The 24,707-nt window shown below is 40.3% G+C and overlaps 2 protein-coding genes across 4 annotated transcripts; one reads left to right on the plus strand and one right to left on the minus strand.

Annotated features, from left to right (window-relative positions):
- Nucleotides 1-207: 207 nt before the first annotated feature.
- On the minus strand, nucleotides 208-13,660 carry LOC142377168 (S-adenosylhomocysteine hydrolase-like protein 1). Of its 3 annotated transcripts, none has more exons than XM_075461002.1 (18): nucleotides 13,567-13,660; nucleotides 13,178-13,382; nucleotides 9,598-9,709; nucleotides 9,256-9,399; nucleotides 8,727-8,827; nucleotides 8,448-8,550; nucleotides 7,425-7,519; nucleotides 7,018-7,124; nucleotides 6,814-6,930; nucleotides 5,971-6,034; nucleotides 5,644-5,732; nucleotides 5,257-5,327; nucleotides 4,981-5,075; nucleotides 4,742-4,840; nucleotides 4,228-4,296; nucleotides 3,812-3,890; nucleotides 3,373-3,493; nucleotides 208-2,981 (listed from the first exon to the last, which is right to left on the minus strand). In XM_075461002.1, exons 2-18 carry the CDS (start codon nucleotides 13,355-13,357, stop codon nucleotides 2,975-2,977), a joined length of 1,653 nt encoding a protein of 550 aa, XP_075317117.1. In that variant the 5' UTR covers nucleotides 13,358-13,382; nucleotides 13,567-13,660; the 3' UTR covers nucleotides 208-2,974. The 3 variants fall into 3 exon arrangements, with proteins under 3 accessions (XP_075317117.1, XP_075317119.1, XP_075317118.1); XM_075461004.1 differs by having other exon boundaries at nucleotides 13,549-13,660; XM_075461003.1 differs by having other exon boundaries at nucleotides 13,178-13,660.
- A 3,273-nt stretch (nucleotides 13,661-16,933) lies between these two features.
- Nucleotides 16,934-20,714, plus strand: srsf3b (serine and arginine rich splicing factor 3b). Its single transcript, XM_075461006.1, has 6 exons — nucleotides 16,934-17,027; nucleotides 17,759-17,969; nucleotides 18,066-18,206; nucleotides 20,146-20,184; nucleotides 20,341-20,427; nucleotides 20,556-20,714. The coding sequence occupies exons 2-6, from the start codon at nucleotides 17,767-17,769 to the stop codon at nucleotides 20,581-20,583; spliced, it is 498 nt and encodes a 165-aa protein (XP_075317121.1). The 5' UTR covers nucleotides 16,934-17,027; nucleotides 17,759-17,766; the 3' UTR covers nucleotides 20,584-20,714.
- Nucleotides 20,715-24,707: the final 3,993 nt, after the last annotated feature.

Genomic DNA, 24,707 nt, shown 5'->3' on the forward strand with positions numbered 1-24,707 from the left:
AAATCCAGATCTACAAATTATTCTTTATGCCCCCACTGCAATATCTACACACTTTCATGGCAATAGGACAATCTTTCAGTTGACAGAGTAAAAAACAAAAACAAAACATGATTACCATGAGTCAAACAACAGCAAAGGACAACTTTTGGTCCAAGTAGCTGTTCACATGGACAACAGGTTCTTGAGAGTGAAATGATGTATCCCGAGTCAATTTGAAACAATAACTCTTTAATATTATTAATAAAGAAAACTGTGCACAGAAAATCTAACAGGGTGTAGACTGATGAAATAATTCAAACTACAGACAGTGTTGAATATACAGGTCAACACTAGAGCTGAGATATGATTAGCAGAACTTTAGATCCAAATGCAGTAAATCTTCTGCAGTCAAATCACATTTGTACGCTGATCATAATCAACATGGCATGAATCAAGCTTTGTGCACACATTCATTTGTCTCAGAAAATAAAACAATTTGTGAAAGATGAAAGGAATCACTACGGAGAGCAGTTTTCACGGGCAATCCAAAAATGAAAAATTCTGGTTGTTACAAGAAATAAAATGGGGAGGTAAAATGTACAATGTCAACATTTTTCAACAGGAGCCCGTAAAAATGTTGTTTACTGTCATCTAAAACATTTTCAGTAATAAAGAGAGGATCTTTGAGAGTTAAACACCGACTTAAAAACTAACCACAGCTGCAGAAGTAAAAGACTTTAGACAGAAGAAGGGATGAGGGTGATTTGCTGCATAGCTTTTACTGAGTATTGCAGACTAACAACCGATCTGGGCATTAATATACTCAGGGAAAGAAAAAAAAAACACACTAGAAATTACTGTGAGTTACAAGGCACTGTCAGCTGACAAGTAACCATGGTTACAGCACTCATTTAACTGACAATGATGTCCTCACTGAATGTCGCTGGCTCCAATGCCCTTAAAGCTGTTAGTGCAAAGATGTTAGCACTCCACAGTAGCACTCTGGGCCACCGTTCCAAACACAAGACAAAACAATTCAAATCAGCTTGTTCATTCAAAATTACAGCACAAATTAGATACAGCAGCTCCTGTATATTCAGATGAAGATTTTCAAAGGGTGACAGTGACATAGGAAACAGCGAACACTGTGGAGCACCACCTTCAGAACACCACAAGGCGATGAACACCCGGTAGAGACGGCAACACAGGAGTAGGGTCACCTCAAAACCGCCAGCATCAAACACAGCATTTTGAAATGTGTTAAAGAGCCTTCAGTTCAGAAAGACACAACAACATGCACACTAAAACAAATCACTCAACCAAGTCATCAAATGTACCCTCGATTTCAAATATATGGCATGTCAATATAGAGAGGAAAATGTTATTGTGTGCATTTTGCAAGCCCCACAAAGAGTGCTTAAGCCTTTCAAATAGCACAGATCTCCAGGGAACATTGCACATTGTGTTCTAAAATACTTACATTATAATACCACAAGATGACATAGAAGGTAAAGCTAAGCTTACATCTGCCTGGTTAAAGGTGCCGATACTGTGTGAAAGTGTGTTTTAAGGATTTTCCTTTTCTGTTATTGCAGTCTTTAAAATAGAAAAACAGACATCTTCTACTTAAAACAAGTCCAGAGTCCTGTGAGAAATCTAATGAGAAATACCACAAGTAGCTCATTAAACGCTGTTGTGTGTACAGTAAAAACACACCGTATGAAACACAGAATACAGATAACTGTGAAAGTATTACTCAGACGAGTACACGGTGAACAGATGAGTATCAAAACCTCAGAGGGTGTTTGTGGTACTAATGCAAATAACAATATCCAAAGAATGTGACATTAGACATGGATACTGTGATCATATAGTGCAGATCTGGTAAAAATATATATATATATACAGATAAATTTTAATATCTGAATGCCCTGAGGTGCAGGAAATATTCTTTCCAAACACAAAACCTCATATATGGACACTTTTTAAGAACATAGACATTTTTAAGAAATGACCAGGTCTACTCTCATCTTTGCTATCATCAACAACAACCAAACTTTTTGTTTTGCCCAGATCTGCAGGCTAGCAATCAAAGTGATGATACTCTAAAGGTCAGGACATCTCCTTTCTCTCTCTGAAGGACGGAATGTCTTTATGTGAATAAGTGCTTCATTGTCAAAGTAGAAAGAAAACTTTAAAAGCAGCAGTGAGGGGTTTTTGGCCACTGAATGGTAGAAATACTCAAAAACAAACTTGTTTTTATGTTTTTATGGCTCAGTTCTAAGGAATCAACTGCTTCCTTTGGGATCGCAGAAGAATTAGAGACACATATGTGCCTACATGAAGAACTGCAGTCCAATATTTGCTGGCTTTTTACCTCAGATTTGGTCCACGAACGCCTGAACAAAACATTGTTTTCACCATTCAGGAGTTTTATGTCAGTTCACATCAGGAAATGGGAAATTGGAGCAAACAGTTTCATACACAAAAAGTTCAGTGAGCAGCAAAGCGCGATGGGTGTTGCATTTGAAGCTTTGTTTTTGCATTACAGGGAGGACTACAGTGCGTGTGTGCGTGTGTGTGTGTGCGTGTGTGCGTGTGTGTGTGCGTGTGTGTGTGTTGAAGTAAAAGCGCTTTAGTTGGTTTAAACTAATTTCTGACCATTTAACATTTTAGAGCAACTATAACCCTCCATTCTCACAGTCATTTGGCACAAAGTATTCATACCTCCCATCACACATCTGAGCACTGTAGTTACAATAACTACAATAACATAGTCAGTTGGGTAACACATGCAACATGTGCAGAAAGCAGCAAGTAAAGCAAAACCTGCTGCGGCCGCTAACATACGTCTAAATAAAGGTGTGCAAACCATGGAGAGTAAAAAAAAAAAAAAAAAAAAGAAAGAAACGGTATATATGAATCCTGTTGTCTGGAGGACGGGGAATATCAGAAACTGTCCACATATTGGAGGTTCTGAGGTGTGTTTCACAGCCTAATACCTGTTAACAACAAAAACAGATTCAATTCAGAGGAGTCACATAGAAAGAGCTGTTCTTCATTTTTCTTTGTGTGAATTTGTTTCCAGGTTTAAGTATTTACTATGGTAAGCGAGCTAATCTACGAAGAATAAATTGTATTCGTTTTTTCAAACACGGAATGGATGGCAGTAACGGTTAAACGAATGACATTGAGAATATTTTCAATTTAGTCAGGGCTTTGATCCAAAGTGAATCACAAGTGAGAAACACAGTGGAAAGCCATGTGAGGTTCAGCATCTTTGACGAGTGAACTCTGTAAGTTGGGGATCAAACTATAAACGAGCACTCTACCTCCTGAGCTACTGCCAACTATACATGTACAATTCACCTTTGAAAACATGCAGAACTGTACCTGTAGTAGTTTGGTTTAAATGGGCCGTTTTTGTTCAAACCCAGATATTTTGCCTGCTCGTCGGAAAGCTCTGTGAGGTGGGCGTCAAAAGTGGCCAGATGCAAGCTGGCCACATACTCATCTGAAATACAGAGAAATGAGTTGAAGAGAAAGAACGTTCACATTCAACTTGCTGGTAAAACTACACGAAGCAATAACGGTGTGGTTGAGATCATCACTTACAACTCCGTTATCATCAGAGTACAAGATTAAGCTTAGAGATTCATTTCTTTTTATTAAACCGCCATTTTAAACTGAAATCTTTAAACTTCCGTGCGTGGCACAGAAAACAGGTTGATGCACTTCAGTCCCACAGGCCACAGATGAGTACCAGTAATGTTGCTTGTAAGCTTTGAAGATGAAAACACTAATGGCAGTGGTTAAGTATTTATATCCTCACCCATCTTTTTCGGAAGCAAATACACATCCTGTTTGTACCGTCCCTCAGGAGCATTGTACAGCTCTATGAGGGCCAGGGCCTGAAAACAAACGTGCATTCATAAAACTGTTAAAAATCATTATTTAATTGACCTTCTTGAATTTAATGAATAGGAAAAAAAAAATAAAGTATGAACTTCTGATTATAGAGCAGAAAAAAACATAAAAAAAACAAACAGAGCATGTCTGTGAGCATAGGCAGCATTTAGCTGCGAGTGCCCTGCATAATGTGACATTTCCAGGTCAGATCAAGAGCTTATCTGCCAGGATGGCAACATAATTACAGAAAATGGAAAAGCACACAGTGGATCCCACATGCTCTGCTAACCCCAGGGAACTATAATAATAGATATAGTGTGGCTTTAGCTGCCATGTGACCTGAGTGGTGGCTGTGATGGACAAGACAAAGGTAGGGACGGTGGAGCAGCTGAGGTTCAGAAGACGACCCTGTGGAACAAATCAACACGTTATCAGGCTTCAAAGAACAGTCATGATATATTTAAAAAAAAAATGTCCAAATAGATAAGAAGCTACTGTAGGAAGGTTCATATAAAATAGTCTTTAAGTGAAGGTTTTTTTCTATAGATCACCTGTTTTATTAAGCAAAGTCTAACTGATAACGGCAAATAAAGTGCTGATAAAAACCTAGTGAACTACTAATGATTTCCATCTACAGTTTGCAAAAGGAAATGATTGCTGGTTTGTTTTATGAATAGTGGTGTCTTGATCTAATATGTTATCATATTTGTTTTTGTTCCAGTTGCTTCAAATTTAAAGACGGTGAACAACTATAAACGTTTGCACAAATGAGACCAACACGTGTCATTTATATGGATGCTATAAACACAAGACTGATAACATGACTGCAGGACTCATGGATGTAGTCGGTCACCTCGGCCAGGAGGATAACTCTCTTGCCATCCGGCCAGATGACATGATCCACCTGAGAGCGGACTCTCTCCCAGGTCAGCTCAGGGGTCCGAAGACTTGCCTGGAAGAGTTGAGAATATAAGTCAGCCCGTCAGATCTTTTTCATGCTAACTGAACCCGTTTGTACAAAACGATTGAAACTACAGCAGCTTATTTTTGTAGTATAAATTCAACTTTGAATACTATGGAGAACAAATTTACCACATCAATCTCAGTGTTGGAGTGTCCCATGTTGCAGACAATAGAGCCATTTTTCATTCGATCCAGCTGGTCTCTGGTCACCACATTTTTATTGCCTACAGACAGAGATGCATCATTTGAGTGTGTTTATCATCCAGAAGAGAGCACATAACTAACAAAGAGCCCTGAGCAGTGTAAAGGACCGTTAGCTGAATGGCATGTACAATAGATTTAAATGGTCTGAAATGTAATCCCATGCCAGTTTGAATACACCAGTATGGCTTTAAGTCAGGTTACCAGTGCACGTGATGATGACGTCGACCTGGCGAATGACCTCATTCAGTTTGACAACCCTGAATCCGTCCATGCTGTTGGACACGAGACAGAGGAGATTAAGCAGTCCGCTTCAGCGAGGCAATGACAACCAGGACATAGCTATCATTTACTGACATGCAAATCAATTCGGCCAAAGGCCAGCACTCCCCAGTAGGATTTTGCAGTGTTTGAGTTTAAACTAAATATTAGTTATCCAACAATATTTCCCTAAGCTAATGAACGAAAATGCAGTTTAATGGACAGCTTGAGCAGTTTATTGTTCGTTGTTCCTGCAGCTGTCCCCTCTATTCTTATACTCTATGTCAACACATTGAGCATGGCGATGGTCCAGGTTGTTATTTTCCTCACCAGGCCTGCAGGGCACAGATAGGATCAATCTCGGTAATACAAACGATGGCTCCCAAAGCTTTCAGAGCAGCGCAGCAACCTTTTCCAACCTGAAACAGCATAATATAAACAGTTAGCACTGTGTTTACTGAGCGTGACATGCCTAATCAACATTATGTGAATTTTATTTTTATTTTTATTTTTTAAATAGCAAGAAAAAGATAGTCAAGGGCACGTGAATCCTGTCAAATGTACTAGCTATGAGTTTAGAGTTGTTTCAACATGACTATCTATAACAGCTATGGTTAAAATGGCCGCGGTGTGCGAATATCACAAGAAGAGCCTCACCTCACCATACCCACATACGACCACCTGTTTGCCTCCAAACATGACATCTGTGGTTCTCTTCAAGCTAGAGAGGTTTGAGACACAAAAGTAGCACATTTAGTGGAAGTGAAAAAACTGCCAATCTGGCAACTCTATAATGATGTGCAGTGAGAAGTTACTGGGCATCGAAAAGACAAACCGAACGCTGCAACAAAACTTCAATTAAAATGTTTGCTCTTTACGAGAGTTCATCCGTTTTGTTGACAGTTCATCCTGGCAGTTAGTAAAGTATTGCATGCAATAGAACACCTGCTACAAGACAGCAGAGGGCCTTGCTGATAATTAATCTCAAGGAAGAGCAACTAATTAGGAGTGGTTAGCTTAGAAAGCACTGAACTGATACGGACACATGCAGACATTGTGAAAGAATAGAGTATCCATTATGCCACCAAGTTGATAATTAACAGAGACGTATGAAATGTAGCAGTTCACTGAATATGTGGCTTTGTTTTAAATAACCAGGTGTCATGAACTTGTTCGTGTTCAATGTTTGACTGCGTGACTATAGTTGAGAAAAGGAACATTCATCTACATTAACTTTTTATCATGACAGAATTGAATAAGTACTCCACAGATTTCTCTCCCTCATTGTGATCAAAAGGGGACGTTTATAAATCAATAGAAACTGACCGCTTTAAGTTATTATTAAATTCCAGCTTTTTGGGCTTCTGCTGGATGTGTCATTTCTCTCCAACATTATTAGTCACTGTAAAGTCAAACTGCACGAGAGCTCATGTGCAAGTCGGACAATGTTTCTGGAACGCTTTCCAGCAGCCAATAAATTAAAGCCAACCGTTTACTCACCCATCCAAGATAGACTCTCTGCAGCAGTAGAGGTTGTCAAACTTCTGCTTTGTCACAGAGTCGTTGACATTCATAGCCGGCACACACAGTTTTCCAGCTTTGGAAAGCTGATACAACCTAGGAAATAATGAGGCGGAAACATGTTTGTGTGCAACTACAGTTAATCTTCTCAAAAGTTTCAAATTGACCCAAAAAATGAATTACCTGTGAACCCCAGTGACACTCTCCTCTACAATGCCCCGGATCTTCTTAAAGACATTTGGGTATTTCTTGTACACCCAGTGTGTCAGGTCTCCTCCATCATCAAGGATCTAAAAAGGTACAGAAAATAAAAATTTAGTTTCTTTTCTTACCACTGGTGCTCTTACAGAGCCTGGCGTTTTTCATCTCATCTCCCTTTCAGTCGATAGACAAAAAGTAAATGATCAATAAAAATATATATATTTTTTAAATACACTGCCATAAAAATACAACTTTTTATGAAGGACAAGTTACTCTTCTATCCTTTTCTTGGCATCTGACGCAAATGTTGGTCATTGTCACTCGTATATTACACTTTATGGCTGCATAAACTGTCCCTGCACCAGGGAAGAAAAAGACTGCGGACAAACCATGTTGGGTTGCCAACCCTCAGTGTTGACACAGCGGTCAATGCACCACCAGAAGTCATCTTCAGACTCTCCCTTCCAGGCAAACACAGCCACACCTGAAACGGCACAGATTGGCAATAATATTGAGCAATATTGCACAACAATCAACACTGATTTCCCTGTCATCTGTAAGACCAAGAAGCTGCTGAAAAGACTACATTAGAGTCTACATGATGGAATTTAACCACAACTTCCTCAGCTGATAGCATTACAGTAAATACATTCTAGTTCATCTGACTAAAACAATAGCACAGCACTTACTGTTATCACTTGCTCAATTGTAAAGCAAACAGCCAAGAGTCTACATCATGTATAGGCAAAAAAAAATTAAAAAAAATTTAAAAAAAAATCATACTTCCAGCTCCAGTGAAACAATGATTTCATTAATGGAAGTAAAAGCAAGTTGAACTGTTCAATAATACCAGACGTTTGCACATTTTCAGTTCTCTACAGTTTAATGAACAGCCCAGCCTGGAGCAGATGATTCAAACTGATAAATTACAACAACCAAGCCCCTTAAAAGCACACGATCCAAACAGAGTTGCGAATCCTTCAGCTTGCCAGATCTCAAAAGGTCTACTCTGGAGATTTAGCACATACCTCGACAGTCACATAGCAACCAGAGAAAAAGGGCTCAAGCAGAGCTACTGCTTCACTAAATGGAGATACTTGTGTGTTTCCATTATCTCTGAAGGGCTGAATGTGCGAGTGTTTAACATTTCCAAACAGTAACCTTGGTTTTAGAGGACATGAGATGAACAAATGAACCTCTCCTCATGACAAAACTAATTGTACAAATTACATGGTCTGTATGTGTGATTATGATAGGAATATTGTTTCTGCTAAGAAAGGTTTCCACGTATCTGAAGAGACTTTCCTGTATACAGTGTCATTACATTTCTTTATTCAATCGCCTGCATTTATGTAACCAAATATTAAGAAAGCTGTGGTGTTTGAGCGCTTTAAGAAGTCTCTGCTGCTTACCTGTTTCTGACAGAGCAGCAGCGACTTCATTCTGCGTCGAGTATATGTTACATGCAGTCCATCGGCACTGAGCCCCGAGAGCCACCAGAGTCTCAATCAGCACCTGAGAATCACAGCTATAACTCAACAACAGGGTTTACAGACAGTTCATAAGTGTCGTCATTTCAGAATCGATTTGGAAAGCGAAGCAGAAAGTGATTAAAATGGACCCAACGACCCATTATGGTCAAAGCAGGCCTCCCCGGCGCATTGAAGCAAAATGTCAGATAGAAAACTTACTGCAGTCTGAGCAGTGATGTGAGTGCAGCCCACGATCTTGGCACCTGCTAATGGTTTCTCACTCTGTGCTCTCTTCCTGAGTGAGAGCAGAGCTGACATATCTAGAACAAGAAAAAAGACAAATCAAATAAGCGTGACTGGGACAAACAGCAAGACAAATGTTCACAATTTCAAACACAAATACAGTTGCGTCTATACTGACCCACAGAGACTTTTTGAAGATATAGCTGGATAAAAAGCACTATTTGGGATAATATCTGCTGCCTTACCTTCTTACAACTTTTAAACGCATGTTTCTATATGTGCAGTGACATGGCATAACAGGTGACTAGGCTTTGAATTCATCAATTAGATCAAATGAAAGCAAATTTGAGGGAGTACTGATAGAACAGCACTATCACAACAGTTATGAAATCTCAAGTCTTTGCTTAAAGTAACCCATCATGACAGACTTTCCTTCTGTGTTTTAGATTCTTTTGACAACATTCAAGTAAAACCCTCTGGTCACTTTGTACTCTTTCTGTTTTACCTTGTTCTGCTATCTCAATCTCACGTCTGCCAAATTCAGTCTGTTTGATGTTTTTGACGCAGAAGTCGCTGCTGCCCTTGCTGTTGACCTGCGTTTTGTCCCGCGGTGAGGTCTCGTCATCAGAGCTGTCCGTATAGGATGCAGCTGCAATGTGAAATTATGACACGCATGAAACTGAAATCAAATACATAAATAAATCAATAAATCACTTTGATGTAAAAGTTCACTCAAAAACAGCAATAACACATTAGAATTCATAAGAAAAGAGTGGAGACTAATGCAAAATAATGCACTGCAGACAAACTGAACTCGGGTGCAAACACGCATCCGTCTCCGCCTCACCTGAGCTGTAGCTGTCGGTGGATGACTGAGAGATGGAGCGTGACAGCGAGCGTCGGCCTGCTTTGGTGGGGAACCTGCTGAACTCCTGCTTTTCCTCCACAAACTGAATTTGCTAAAACAGACAAAAGTAACACTTGTCATTGCAGGTCTCAGGCTGTTTCGAATGAAAACAGAAGCAGCAGAAAACTTGAGAATTTAAGCAGATGGGTTAGAACGGGTAACGATTTAAAGGAATAGTTTTTTTTTTTTTTTAAAACCTGGACCTTATTTCTGGCATGAAACACGTTCATCTACTCACCGATAACAGTTTGGTGAAAGTCGGCGTCCTTCAGAGGATATTTAGATCACTCGAGACCCGTGTATATCCATATAACGGGAGTGAACAGGGCATAGACAATACAGCCTCTAAATAAGGCATTATCTGTCTTTATTTCACCAATACTTTCAGACGAATGAATGAATGAACGCGTACTATTACACTGTTAGTTCATAGCTGCCATGTTGCTGTTATCCAGGGCTAAGAAAGGTCCAGGTTTAAAAAAAACTTCTCCTTTAAGCATTTTGCAAAAGTACACTTAAAAGCCCTTCTAAAGCAGAAACGGCAGCATGAATGCTTTAATATTTTTTTAGGTTTTGTTTGGAGGACATTGAGATTCAACTGAATTTGAATATTAAAAAAAAAAAAAAAAAGCTTTTGGCAACATAATAAATCTTTTTCAACTGCCAAGCTTATTTTTTTTTTGTACAGTCATAAATAGATGTCTAAGCTGCCGGGGACAATTTGGGCTGGATGAGGTAGAATAAGAAGAACGCTCAAAAAGCTGTTACCTGTTCATAACACAGTGATCAAACAGTCAAGTGTGTTCACTCAGAGGCTTCCTCAGCTCCACAGCAACAAGTGGCATTACAGGAGGTCATTTCTGCCCACATCAACAACTTCTACACAATGACTGTTTTGTTTTTTTCATACATTCATTTATAACTAATACCTCTTTATCATTTATGATGCAAAGAAAATTATATTTAGGGATTAATTAAATATTATAATTCTACTCTATTAGCCCCAGTCCAACCAATGCTTGTGTCGTGATTGTAAACATCCTTCCTTAGCTTAATATTAGATGGTCACATTGTTTTCCTGGAGTGTTTCCAATGCTTGCTGCCATTACGCCTCTGCGCAAACATGCCCATAGTTTTTTTTTTGTATCTTGTAAAGAAAACACTGTGCGTGTCTCTGTAAGAGGACAGAGATTATCTTTTTGTTGTGTGTATCTAACTTTGTTCCTGTTCAACTCATTTCTATGACAGCAGCAAACATAAAATTTTGATGACAGGGATTTTGCATGCATGAAAGTAACCTGAGAGAGTGCTGCCGCAACATTATTTTATCTCATGTAAACCTGTGGATAAAGGTATGAAGCAGTAGACGGGCCACATTCACACACCTCAGCACTTTTTCTTAGAATGAGTCGTTTTCACTTTCTTATAATCTCAGAACTCTTCAACAAAAGTGTAGGAGAGCATGGGGAGATTGGATTAAGGCATAATAAATCAGCCGACAGACTTTTATCCTGTGACAAGTGCACAACTGTGAGTGAGGTATCCCCATCATTAATATCTCTCAGCCTCAATGTCTTTATCTTTCATTAAGAGTCAGTCTCTCATACATTCAGTGGCTTGCTTAAAGGCTTAAGGCTGGCACTGAAAATGATCCACATACCAGTTAAACACTTGGCAACAAAGAACAATGTGAAGCGGTTACCTTGTGATTAAAGTGACAAGACACCACATACTTTCCCCCTGGACACAACAGTGAAGGTTTGAGAAGCCATTTTTACAAGGAGGTCTTTTCCTTTCTGCTCTCGTCACGAATAACATCAAAGTGCCGTTGTTGCCTTCGTTTTATAAGTCTGCCAAAAATATTACTGTGGCATTACTGTAGCAGCTAAAGAATAAATCTGGTACCTAAAACATCTCCCAACTTAATCCCATGATTTGTATTTTGTCAACTTATAACTCAAAATAACCATCAATCCTTAAATATTGACTCCATGACGTAACACTGAATAAAAAATGTTGTCATACGATAACTATTCTTGTGCTGAAACAATGCTTTCACCTTGAAGCACGGAAGGCATAAACCACACGGAGAGACAATAAAGACTCCTTTCCTCAAAGTGGACTAAAGCTACACTGCACCTCACATGACAGATGACCAAAGCCGTCATATTTTTCAGGAATTAGCTGCATATTCTGATCTGACAACGCATTGCAGAAAATAAGAAGCGCTTTATGTTAACTCTGCTGCCTCTGTTTGATCATTTGTCAAATTGCCTCGTGTGTTAAAGTTTACCAAAAAGGTTGTGTTGATCATGATCACTTTCAATCCAGCTCAACAGCTTTACCCTCTTTTGCCAAACAACCGGCTCAATAACTGCAGGCTGAAGTAGAATAAAGGTCCTCCTAAAGAGAGAATGAGGATGTGAAACGGTCAAATCAAGACAAGGCAGTCAGACTGGCTTAAATATCTTGGGCTGCAGAGTATGATGGGAGTATGCATTGAGTCCAAATCTGCTGGCACTTTAGCCTGCCTTGAACGAAGTTGACGCAAATACCCCCCATTCTCAAGCCTGAAGAATTCAAGGCAGGACTCTTCCTTGTTCCTTTTCATTTTTAGGTAATATCTCCCTTCACATAGAACAAATGGAACTGTTGTTTCACCAAGCTCGATGTTTCTTTGTGAAAGAGAGCATGTTGACCAAAGAAAGAATAAAGAAACTTATATTTATTTGAGACAGTCTAAGGACAGAAGGGGGTAGCATGCTGCACAGGCCGTCAAGCCTCCTGAGGTACACTCATGATCTGGGATGACGGGTTACAACAAATCTAACTGGTCTGAATCACAAATGTAAGTTCTCTTTTTTAAATCATAAATATTTATTTAAAGAGAGATTACATAAATCAAGTGACTCATCATAGCTAATCTCATTTCTGGTGAGTACAAACAACCTGAAAGAAGTGTTTCTTCATCCCACTTCATAGTCTGGATAAAATAAACTTAAAAGTCAGTAAAAACAACTCATCAGTGGCCCTGTGACATGTACACCACATGCAACAGAAGTGTAACTTTATTGTTCAGGTGTATTCTCTGCTTTTCAACACATATTTGATGTACCTCATACTAATGCCTGTGATAAACTGATCATTTGAAGTATTTCCTTTACTGTCTAGATGAAATTTCTAAAAACTTTGTTCATCGTGTTTATCTTGCTAGGGAATGGTTAAGGTGTTTATGATTCCTTTAGTTTAGTAAAAGACTGGAGCACGTAAATAAAGTATAAATAAATATAGTACTTTGTTTGTGAGTTCCTTCAACTGCAAGTGCTGCAAATTACAACTTACCAAATGAGGAAAAGCAAACGAGAAAACACAGCCAAACCCAGAGGGACCCACGTGGTTGACAATATTTACATTACAATATTTAGCGTATAGTGTCACACGGTATAATGTCGGCGTAAACAACTCAGTGTCCTCCGTGGTGCCGTTAAGCTGTCACTTACAGTAGATTAGAAAGTCTTACCTTTTTAACTGGTTTGTGAGTAGGCACAGCGCTGAACGCAGACGACAGCTCTCCCATGTTCATTTCGCTATTTTTGCTCACGGTCATGGCTGAGAATTTTTCCGCAGCGTTTTCGCTCTCTTTCACCTCTTTGCTCGCCTGCTTCACCTCCAGCTTCGCATCACCGGCTGGCTCCGACATGTTCACGGCGGCTGTGTAACCTCACCTGGACAGAAATACAACAATCGATGAGGCTGGTAACGTCACAAGCTAGCGTTGATGCCCTCCACTGCTAGCTCGCTACTCCACAACAGCAAACGGAAGATAGGCTTTTAGATAACGTGCATGTTAAAAAACTAAAAGTATAAAAATGAACGCAATGAGAAAGTAACTGATAGTGTGTTCCCAACTTGTTTGGCGCTGACAAATGTCTTTATGTTGTCGGTTTGGTTGCGTAGGTTGGAGTCGCGCTGCTTGCCTGCTGGCTCAGCTGTCACCTGGCTGAGTAACTTTGTGGGCGGGGCGTGTCATGTTCATGATAAGTAGGACAATACTCAATCCAATGATAATACCTTGTTATGGACGTTTACACAATTAATTTAGCTTTTACCAAAACTGATGTGTTAATTATTATCATGCTACCATTTTCTAAAGTTATCTTTTCAAAAAGCAGTGAAGAAATCTATCTTTTAATTACTTTCTTTTCATTTCTTTCATTGTTTCCATCTTATCCTCCCAATTCCATACTATAATCTAATAACGTGAAGTACACTATCTGTATTCATTTGCATAATATGTTCCTACGGCAGAAAGTTTTATGCTACCAGGAAATAAATGTATATCAGTGGATTAAGTTGTGATTTTCAAAATTTCTTAAAATTTCAAATTATAATATAATTTTACAAAGACACTGCTCAAATCTTAATTATTTTAACAGCATTTCTTTTTACATCTTCCATGAAGACATCTCACAATCCTCCCCAATTTAATTTTTCCAACGACTTTTTCTTTAGTTTACGTTTCAGTTTACATCTGAGAGTATCATTAAGATCTCTTTCGCGAAGCCTTTGTGGCTGGCATATTCACAGCCTGGACAGACACTCTGCAGCCCTCTACAGGAGGGCCTAGGCTCTGCTTTTGAGAGGAACAGATTGCATTCAAACCGAATTGTGCAAGCGGATTTCTGGAGAGAAGTACCAATTGTCGGTTCAGATTACAAGGACTGGCTAACACTAAAAGAATTATTAAACCTGTGCAGAGGGGTAATAATATCTAAATGCTCCATTGAATCTCACAAGAGGTTTCCCAGTGCTCAAAACTGTGAGACTGGGTCATATGGGACAGGGGACAAGCCAGAGCAAGCGTTACCTGCGTCTGAAGTGCGTAAGTGAAAACATGATGCAGTGAGGCTGGGTAGAGGGGCAAACCAAACAACAACAGAATCAGAACAGAAATAACAAAAAATGCACTACACCTCTGGAGGTTGCACATAATTGCACTTTTTTTCTCTTCTCGTGAATGCACAACCTTTTCTTATAATTTCTCAGATATATTCTTCAATATGTATTTATTCAAAGGGCTACAGGCACTGTAGCACACTGCACATTGTACCCTGTATAGTTGTGTATGTGACAAATAAAACTCTTGAATCTTGTGATACTTGAAAAGAATCCAAAAGAGAAAGAATGTTGCATTGATCAAGTGATGATCAAGTTATGTAAGATAATGTCTTATCATGATTTGTTTAATCTTCAATCTTGAAATACCTTTGCTGAATTGTTCAATCTGTACATGCTTCCACTAGGCCAGCTAACACGCAGCTATAATGTGTCCTACCACAACTATGCAGATGACACTCAGATCTACGTGTCACTGACGGCAGGAGAACACGGGCCTGTAGATACACTGTGTCGCTGCATCGAACAGATCAGTGTGTGGATGCAAAACAATTTCCTCCAGCTAAACTCAGACAAAACTGAAATCATTGTCTGTAGCCAACAGAAACAAAGAGAAAGTGTTATCAGTCCCCTTGAGACTCTCTCTCTAAAACCTCATTATCAAGTTAGAAATCTCGGGGTATTGGACTCAGACCTGAACTTTAACAGCCACATTAAATCTGTAACATCAGCAGCTTTTTACCATCTAAAAAACATTGCCAGAATCAAAGGAATAGTGTCTAAACCAGACTTAGAGAGACTGATCCATGCGTTTGTCTCCAGCAGGTTAGACTACTGTAACGGCCTGCTCACTGGGCTCTCTAAACGGGCTGTAAGACAGCTGCAGTACATCCAGAACGCTGCTGCTCAAGTCCTGACTAGAACCAGGAAATACGACCATATTAGTCCAGTGCTCAGGTCTCTGCACTGGCTTCCTGTCGCTCAGAGAATAGACTTTAAAACATCTCTGGTTGTGTACAAGTCTCTTCATGGTCAAGTGCCAAAGTACATCTCTGACATGTTAGAGCCATATGAACCAACTCGGGCTCTGAGAACCTCAGGGAGGGGTCTCCTGCTGGTGCCCAGAGTCAGGACTAAACAAGGTGAGGCTGCGTTTCAGTTTTATGCCCCTAAAATCTGGAACAGTCTTCCAGAAGATGTGAGACAGGCCTCAATTCTGACAATGTTTAAATCCAGGCTGAAAACAGTTCTATTTAGCTGTGCATATGACACCTGAAAGTATTTTATCTGCACTCTTCACTTTTAAATTAATTGATTAATGATTATTTTAATGGGTTTTTAATTTCTTTATTTTATTTTTTATTTCTTTTTAATGATTTTATTGCCTTCTTGTGATTTTATGTAGCTGTGAAGCACTTTGAATTGCCCTGTGTATGAATTGTGCTCTATAAATAAAATTGCCTTGCCTTGCCTTGCCTTGCTAAATACCAGTTGCTGTTGTTCATGGACATGAGTCGAAAACACAAAGCAGTATGTGGCTGGTAGCATCTTTTATATGGTTACTACTCAGTTTTCAGTGTAAAAAACGAAATAGATATTCAATATTTCATTAAATTTAATCTTGTGCATAATAATTGAATCTCCTAGGGCTGCAAAATTATTTAATCAAGACAGAAAATTAGATTTTAAAGTTAGATTTAAAAATATTTAGAACTATAAACCTTGAGTTACTTGAGTTTAGGTAGTTTATAAACTTGAAAATGTAAAAGCTAGAGATTGTGTGTAGATGTGTGCATGTGTACTGTGAACAGAGGTGAGGATTTTTGTCCCTGCAAGTAACATCAAAATAAGCATTTTTAATCTACCAATACTCCCATTTTAGTTTTGTTTTTTTTAACTCTTAAGATTAATTTTCTGTTTTTGTTTAAGTTTAAGTATCTTTGAATTTGTATTGGGTTTAAAAGGTATGTTGATTTGTTTGATTGAAACATTTGCAATAGTTTTTAAATTTCTAACAAGTTATCTGGTAATCTGGAACATAATACTTTTTTAATCATGTATACACTAAATTATTTTATCTGAGCTGAAGAGCAACATTACTAGCCGAAGATGGAGAAACAGCGCCAGAGTTTCTGGTATGTGGTCAGATGTGGTATTGCAGTTTCAGGTTCCTTTGTTACAGTCTGCTTTTATTATCCGCTTCTGTCAACATCTAAAAAGTTTTGATAAAATGCCTAAATATTTTATCAGTTCGTCATGTCGAGATAAAGAATCTCAGATTTCAAAACACCCAGCAACAGAACAAAAGGCTAAAGAGAGGAGGGATGTGAGAATCTCCGCCCACCCGGATGCAGCATCCTGGGAACCCCTTTCACAAACGCACGTTCCGTTACGCCATTTTCCATCGACGACCGAGAGGAGCAAACAAGCGGGAGAATCGTTGACCATTTGAGCTCTGGCGTTCACAAAAAAAGGTAGTTTGTGCATAGATAATCCATCGTGAATATCTTTCAAGATCCTAAGAAAATGTCTATTTCCGGTGGGGTTTTTTCATATTTACACAACCACATGGTTTATTGTTTGATGACCGTGGTTCTTAGTCGAGTACCGCTACCTCAGCAGGCCTCGACAGAGGACAGCCATTTTAGTTACTCAAACGGGAATTGTCTTTTTACTATGATCTACCGTGAGTTTCTACATGTAAAGGGCTGTACATGGGTGACGTATCAATTAAAATATGCTGTTGAATATGATATTATTTCAGTCCTTGTCGGCGTTTTTGTAGCAACCAGGGATAACGTTGTAGCTTGCTAGAGTTAGCATTGGCTGCAAAAAAACCGTTAAAAAAAAAAAAGTAGGTCAAACTCCGGGTCGCAAAGCAGTGTGCAGATGGATTATTATTGTGGGATTTGGTGAAATTAAGTATATTGTGGTGTTTTTTTTTATCCATTAGAAAAACGTATAATTTATACACCATTAAGAATTATGGTGAGGGCAAATGTATGAAATTAAATTCAGTACGAGACACTTTTCGCACCCCATTTAAAGACTGATTCAGGTATTCCTCTCCCCGAAATATAGACAATTGTGTGTGGCAAGCTCGTTTTATTTTGTACCTAACATCTTTATAAAGATGGAGTAACTGGTTAGTTTTTTCTTTCTTAAATCGCTGTGCTCATAACTAACTCTGTTCTTGATGTTTCAGAAACAGACATGCATCGCGATTGTCCTCTCGACTGCAAGGTCTATGTTGGAAATCTGGGCAACAATGGAAACAAGACTGAATTGGAGAGGGCGTTTGGCTACTACGGTCCTCTCCGCAGCGTTTGGGTGGCCAGGAACCCCCCAGGCTTTGCCTTTGTAGAGTTTGAAGATCCTCGAGACGCAACCGATGCAGTGCGCGAACTTGATGGAAGGTGGGTGGCTGCATAGCATTTTTTGAGATCCAGCAAACAAAAGCATGGAAACAGGTTCGTCTTGCTACACCCTCGGTGACACTGATTGTTTTACAGGACATTGTGTGGATGCCGAGTGCGGGTGGAGCTGTCGAATGGTGAAAAGCGTAGCCGCACCCGTGGTGCTCCCCCCTCATGGAGCAGGCGTCCTCGAGACCGAGACGACTACAGGCGTCGAAGCCCACCTCCCAGGCGAAGGTGACCCGCATGTTATTATTTGATGATGGCCATCGGGGATAACAACTGTACTCTTATCCCTCTTCTGCTTATTCATTGACCTCTCTTGCCCATGGTATTTTTCCTGATAATTGCTTGTGGTCTTCCAGTTTAGGCATTTTTAGAGTTTGTGATTTCTCTCTTGCTGATTATACATTGGTTAGTGTTCCACTATCTTAAGGCTTCCAGTTTCATCTTCATTGACATTAGTCATTGGGTGCAAGGAACCAAACAGGCTTTCAAAATCAAATATTTATATGACTCATGACTAGGACTTTTCTGTGGCTTCATAGGGATGATATTCTATTGCAAAAACACTGTAAAGGCATCTCTATTGTATTTAACTGTTAAGTATGGCATGCAAGACATAATAGTTGCTCTAGGCATCAGTGCTGCTTTGAAATGCACATTCTTTTGTGCTCACACAAGCATTCAATCTTGAGCTGCTTTACAGTGGCAAAAATAGCAATGTGAAACAGGTTTAGACAGTGCTTTGTTCGGAAAAAGAATAGCCTGTTTAAAGTTTTGGGGGGGTGAAAGTACCAAATGTGTCTTTTCCTTTTTTGTTTGAGGATGCTTTTTACTTTTCATCTATATTAATAAGAATGAAACCCGTTGCAGAGCCACCACCATGCCTCTTCTCACCACCCTCTGAGTCAGTCAACTAGTCCTCTTTCAGCATCATGTGACTGCTGATCATCGTGCCCCAATCAGCTTGGCTGGTGCTGTCACATGACCCAGGCATGGCCAGTCGTCAGGTTGCACCAGCCCATTGGTTCCTCAGCATGCCGTTCTCATCTTCCTCCTCCTTCAACCTTAAACCAAACGGCAGCAGCCCACCTCACATTCCCGACCAATCAGCGTATTACGTTCCCAAAAGTCTACAACCTACCAGCAGCAGCCTTCAGCTTACCAATTAAAGCAGGAAAAAAGCCACAAGCAGCCCCCATCTGCCTGCCACCATCTGGCCAGTCCTATTCAGCCATTTCTACCTACCCGGCCGACAGTCTGCCTCCCTTTCGTCATATCTAGCTTGTTGAAATCCAAAAATACTAGTAAGTTTTCCTGCTTCATTCAGTACACTGCTGATTACAGTTTTAAAAGTGAAGGGACAGCTGGTTTAAAAAGGTCATTCTTTATTTTAGTCGTAGGTTTTTCATTTAGTCGTCCACCATTTCTGTAGTTCTTGTTTTCAAAGGGGACTGGTCCCATATCAACTATCTGGAACTTCATGCTTCCAGAGGTTTTGATATGATAGATAACAATCTGGTACGTCTTGAGGCTCTGAGCAGAATTATGAGGTCATACCATTTCAAAACTCTTAGGTCCCCACCATGTGTTGGTTGTATGAGATTTAGCCTGGTTGTCTCTCAACACTTATTCCCTGTGATAAATATAAAGGCTCTACCAGCCTCCGTATTATGTTCTCTCTTTTAAGTGCAGTGGACCAGGTTCATACAGATGACGGCCCCTGTCTGTATTAATTTCACAAGCAAAGGCTAGTCCACAGTACAATGTTCGCGTTTTATGAGTGGGGGAATTACTGGCATTTTGCTCACGTTGGTGTTGTGGTCAGCCTTTCAGAGCACGTCAGGCCACCCTCATACACGGCTTCAAATTACAGACTGGACTCAAAATTAATTTAAATGTGCACATTGTACTGTGGGATAGGCTGGAGTTGGAATTCCTAAACGTCTGCCATCTTTAGGTGCTTGGCTTGTTGCCAGTGTTTTTTTTCTATTTTCTCAGAAAAAAAATTGTTTCCCTGGAAAGACACCAAGTCTTTGATTTTTCATTTTAAGTTACTTGACATAGACAAAGGGCTGTGCTGAGGTAGCCCAGAGTAAGTGGAGTAAAATGATGTGGAGCACAACTCAGACCGACCGTCTTGGTTCCTAACATTTGTATTCTCCTCGCGCAGATCTCCACGCAGGCGAAGCTTCAGCCGCAGCCGAAGCAGGTATGTAGGCATTCAGACTTGAATATTATCCAGTACTTGATGCCTGAGGTAAATGACTAAATAAATGCAGTGCAGCAGTTGCATTAAGGCTTAAGTTTGTGGTGCTTTTTTAACTTTTTTTTTTAAGAAAATAATTTGATGCTTTGGCTTTTTCAGGTCTTTCTCCAGAGACAGGAGGAGGGAGAGGTCCCTCTCCCGGGACAGGAACCATAAACCTTCTAGGTCCTTCTCGCGATCAAGAAGGTACTGAGATCTTAAGCCATATGCAGATCATTTCAGTCTATACTCTAAGGGTATTTGAGAGGTAGCAATGTGACGCGCCCTTTGTCTTGCTGCTTTTAACGCCTTCTTCTTCCCTCTGTCCTCCACAGCCGCTCCAGGTCCAACGACAGAAAGTAGAAGAGGGTCTGTCAGGTTTGAAGGGAGCCGTTTGTGAACATTTATACGGGCTCCATTGTTTCTTATGATGGACTTTCACGTGGACATGGCCAAGTGGTCGTTTTTTTGTTTTTGTTGTGTGTTTTTTTTTTTTGTTTTTTTTTTTAAACAATCAAGCATTTTAGTGTCCCTTCCTTTCTCTTGTTAGGGTTGTTTTCAAAAGCATTGAGTGGGTGTGATCAGGAACAGATCATCAGCGTCACCTGAGCATTGTTTCAGTCATCCCGCCCTGCATTCCAGAGTTGATCTCTTTGACCTTTGCTTTTTGTCAATGAATGTACTCTGTAGTTTGACATCGTGATAGTAGTTCCACATTTTCATTGTGTAGAAGACAGCATTTGTTTTTTTTTTTGTTTGTTTTTTTGTTTTTTCTTCCCTTCTTTTTTAAGAAAGGATTGGGAGATGTGATAAATTCCTCTCTTAACGGTGTATGTAAATCCAACCTATTTTCCTCTTGTTACTTTAATACATCTGCTCACGGTTTGTTGGCACTCCCATTCAAGAAGCAAAACTGGCTTTGATTTAAAGGAAAAAAGAATGAATGAACAGAAGTTAGATTTTTTTTCTGCCTATGGAGTTTTACATTGTTTATCTTTTGTCTTTACTATGTGAACTGGTCTCTATTAAAAATAAAGGTTGGTTGAAATTTACTCTTTGGTTTGTTTATTTCTCACTTCTCCTGACTTGAGATTGTACACAATCACTATTAATTACTTCTCCACAAGAGGGCGCCCCCTCCTGGATTTGGAGATGAACTTTGACTCCACACTTATTTGACTCCTGTTTCCCTTTACACAGACTGAAGTTTGCATTATTTGACTTGGAAATAGTTAATTTCCTCTTGAGTCGACATTGGTAGTTCTAGTATTCTCTCTGTTGACAAGTAGATTACGAGTTACAGATGATAAATTTGGGATCTATAGAAATAATGTGGCTTTTGTTGTCAGGCTCAGATATATTTATACATTTAAGTAGTCACATTTAAGGTTTCTCAGCCAGGCAGCATTTATTAACGGGTTTGCCGATATATGAATGTGAATACTGTCTTTAGTGACTTTTCTGAAATATCACATTGCAGGTAAACTAGATCTACCACTGGGTGTGTGTGTGTACTTAAAAATAACAATGTCAGATTAGATCGACTTCACCGTTGTGATCAGTGAACTCAAGTTGTTTCTCGGACTAAAGGTGATCAAAAAGCAGCCTGACGTTCATGAAAGGTGGGCAGTTCAAATCACGAAGTTTCCGAGGTGCTCATAAAGGTGCTGTACCGTGATTACACGTCACCGAAAACCTGTCCGGAACTGTATTCATCAGAGAGAGACGGTCACATGTCGTCCAGTTTCATTACAATTCCAGTTGTTGGTGTTTGCTACTGCATCACACCCAGAATTGGCCCACGCGTCAATGCTTCTTGGTCCGCGTGAGCCGTCACAACTGAAACGCGGTGTTATTGAATCTGCGCGCGCTTTTCCGAGTCAGCCCCCACGTGTCACATCGTCGGAGCCCGTGACTCATGGTATCCACGGTGACGGCGATCCACCCAGAATGAAGCCTGCTGTATTTCCACCCACTGCCTGCTGCTGCTGCCGTGGCGCCCACGGAGCAGAGGATGAGGCCACAGGTTGAATCCGCCTGTTTGATAACAACTGTAAAATATGAAGACACTACTATGAGTTGAATATAGGCTTGAGTGTTGTTTTAAACAGTCATCTCCTTGTTCATTTGACACAGTATCACTGCACCTTTGGAGCTTTATCCTGGAGTCCCCCAAAACGAAGAATTCAAATGATTGCTGATAATTCACTGTGCAACACTGATGACTTTTCAAAAGTCAATATGTCTCTGTTTCATGAACAAAGTGACTTGTGGTTTGATGTGTGGAGAGACGCCTGTGAGGAAATCTCTTCTGTAACCTGCGCCAGACACGAGAATGTTAAGCCTTTTATGTTGCTTCCCTAATGTTTTTCACACACCAGGAGTGCCCGTGCGTTTCTCCTGACCTGTGAGTGTAAAAGTTCATTTACTCAACACATAACGCAAACAATTCAAGCGAGCACGTGACTCTGCGGTACACTCCACAATGGGAAATGATTGAAGTGATCTTTTTCCGGTTCAAATGTGCTCTTACACCCATTACGCATACTCCCACGTCTCATATAAAACTAATTTTAACGTTTCAGTGACACGAGTTAAGTAACCAAAGTGTGCAGTAATACAGCTAAGAAGAGCAGAGCCCCCTGGATAAAAAAAATTAGAGCGTCCGTGCAAAGTCTCTGCATGCATTTGACACTCTCTGTACTTTTCACAGTGGATGAAGAAGAAAATAAAGTGAGACAATTAGATGGGGCTTCTGTACTCTGCAGCTGCCTTTGAGCTGAAAGACAAGAAAGTGCCTACTCAGCTGTACAAAAGTGCAGGCTTTTTCTGCAGCAAACAGCTGCCGTTCTGTCACAAACAGCACGCTCTGACTGTATACCTCATTAACTTCAGCGCACAACCCCAGTGGATATGGTTATGCTGCACAGTTGGGAGTCCTGTATGGCAACGTGTTAACAAAGGACTCACTGTGTCATCGGGAGGGACCAGTTAGGCCTTTATGAACTGCGTCCTGCAGTCGGGGCTCTTGATGTTTTGCTGGGATCTGGCCTTGAGGGCAGTGCAAAGAATTTTAATGGCTTACTCGCCTCTGGAATAAACAGACCTGGCTTCAGCAACGGGAGTGGGTGAAGCAAACGTTTGAGCACACTGGGTCACCAATATGGACTTTCTCAGTTTTTCCGGGTCTCCAATTTGTGACAGGGTACCTTTAGGGTTGCAGTGTTAAGGAGGTCACTAAGAAAACTACAGGTTAGTTTAAACAGGTGCTGCTCCAGATCCTTTGGAAACTGTGTGCAGTGGGTGGAGATCTTTGTGGATTGGGCCTGCTACACAGATGCCATCAGATGTGGTCTGTAAAAAATGGTTAAGTATGGAAGCAGGTTGTTATGAGAGTGACTCACTTTACCTGTCAGCGGTTCAAATGTTGTGGCTGATCAGGGTGCAGGCATATGAGGTCCTTCGTGCAGTCCAATAATTACAGAGAACTATACATATATGATCGTATCAGACTCTGAAATAGGCTTCGGCTCCTGATTAGAATTTTGAATAATCTCTTGCACAAGAGCCCGTGGAAGCTCATAACAAATGCACAACACTTAGGTAAACTTTAAGAGTGCGTCAGGAAGGACGGGGAGTAATTGGAGGATACTGGTAACGAATAATTCAAAATCTGTCGTCAGACTGAGGCACTGTGAATAAAAGAAACATGCTCATTTGAATGTGTCGGCCTATAAGCTATATCAAATTAGCTTACTCAGTGGGGTCGACTCCTGGAGTGTCAAGTAGTCAGCCTCAACACTTTCTGAATCTGTCACTGACTGAAAGAAGCAGTTCCACAGTGTAAAAATATCCGAGGGCGACACACTGCACAATAATAAGTAACCATATGCAATTGAATCTGTCTTTGAAAGCTATACCGCTCTGCCTTTAAGTCATTTTAAAAGCAGCATAGATATTTCCTCCTGTAATGGAGGGGAGCCGACTTCCAAAGTAACCCAGAAGGTAAATATTACAGTACAACAGATGAGTAGGCAGCCGTAGGACTTAAGCAAACATACTGAACTATGCAGAATTTCTACATCGACCTGGGAGATAGTTCTGAGTGCTTAGACTTGCTGTTCTGGAGCATGTTGTCATCCATAAAGTTTGGAAACTGAAAGTGTTGCTGGATTTTAGACGTTTTAGAAGTAAATCTGATGTGTGTGTTTATGAAGCCGCAGCCAGGAAACTGCACAGAAACATGCTGCACTCGGACATGCGCACTGAGAGGAAGGTGGGTAGACAGCGCTGGGCCGCCCCGAGCTGGAATTTTTCTCCACTTCAGGGCCAAAGTTTCACGTGTACTCGTGTGAGCGCATTCAACGTGTGGGACCGGGCTGACCCCGCCTTTCGCACGGCTGAGGAGGGCCCCGCCCACCATAGTTCATAAAAGTGTAGAGCATGGCTGCGAGAATACTTGAAGAAGTAGAGCAATTTGTCGCTGA

The sequence above is a fragment of the Odontesthes bonariensis genome, chromosome 3 (genome assembly GCF_027942865.1).
Source record: "Odontesthes bonariensis isolate fOdoBon6 chromosome 3, fOdoBon6.hap1, whole genome shotgun sequence".
In the NCBI taxonomy this organism is placed as follows: domain Eukaryota; kingdom Metazoa; phylum Chordata; class Actinopteri; order Atheriniformes; family Atherinopsidae; genus Odontesthes; species Odontesthes bonariensis.

Bases quoted from the DNA above. Each gene is read 5' to 3' on its own strand.
- LOC142377168 (XM_075461002.1), bottom strand. From the start codon at position 13,357: ATGTCGGAGCCAGCCGGTGATGCGAAGCTGGAGGTGAAGCAGGCGAGC. The intron at 6,035-6,813 runs GTGAGTAAACGG...AAACCTCTCTAG, and splicing joins AGAGAGTCTATCTTGGATGG to CTTGAAGAGAACCACAGATG. The intron at 4,297-4,741 runs GTGACCGACTAC...TTTGTTCCACAG, and splicing joins GAGTTATCCTCCTGGCCGAG to GGTCGTCTTCTGAACCTCAG.
- srsf3b (XM_075461006.1), top strand. From the start codon at position 17,767: ATGCATCGCGATTGTCCTCTCGACTGCAAGGTCTATGTTGGAAATCTG. The intron at 17,970-18,065 runs GTGGGTGGCTGC...ATTGTTTTACAG, and splicing joins GTGCGCGAACTTGATGGAAG to GACATTGTGTGGATGCCGAG. The intron at 20,185-20,340 runs GTATGTAGGCAT...TGGCTTTTTCAG, and splicing joins TTCAGCCGCAGCCGAAGCAG to GTCTTTCTCCAGAGACAGGA.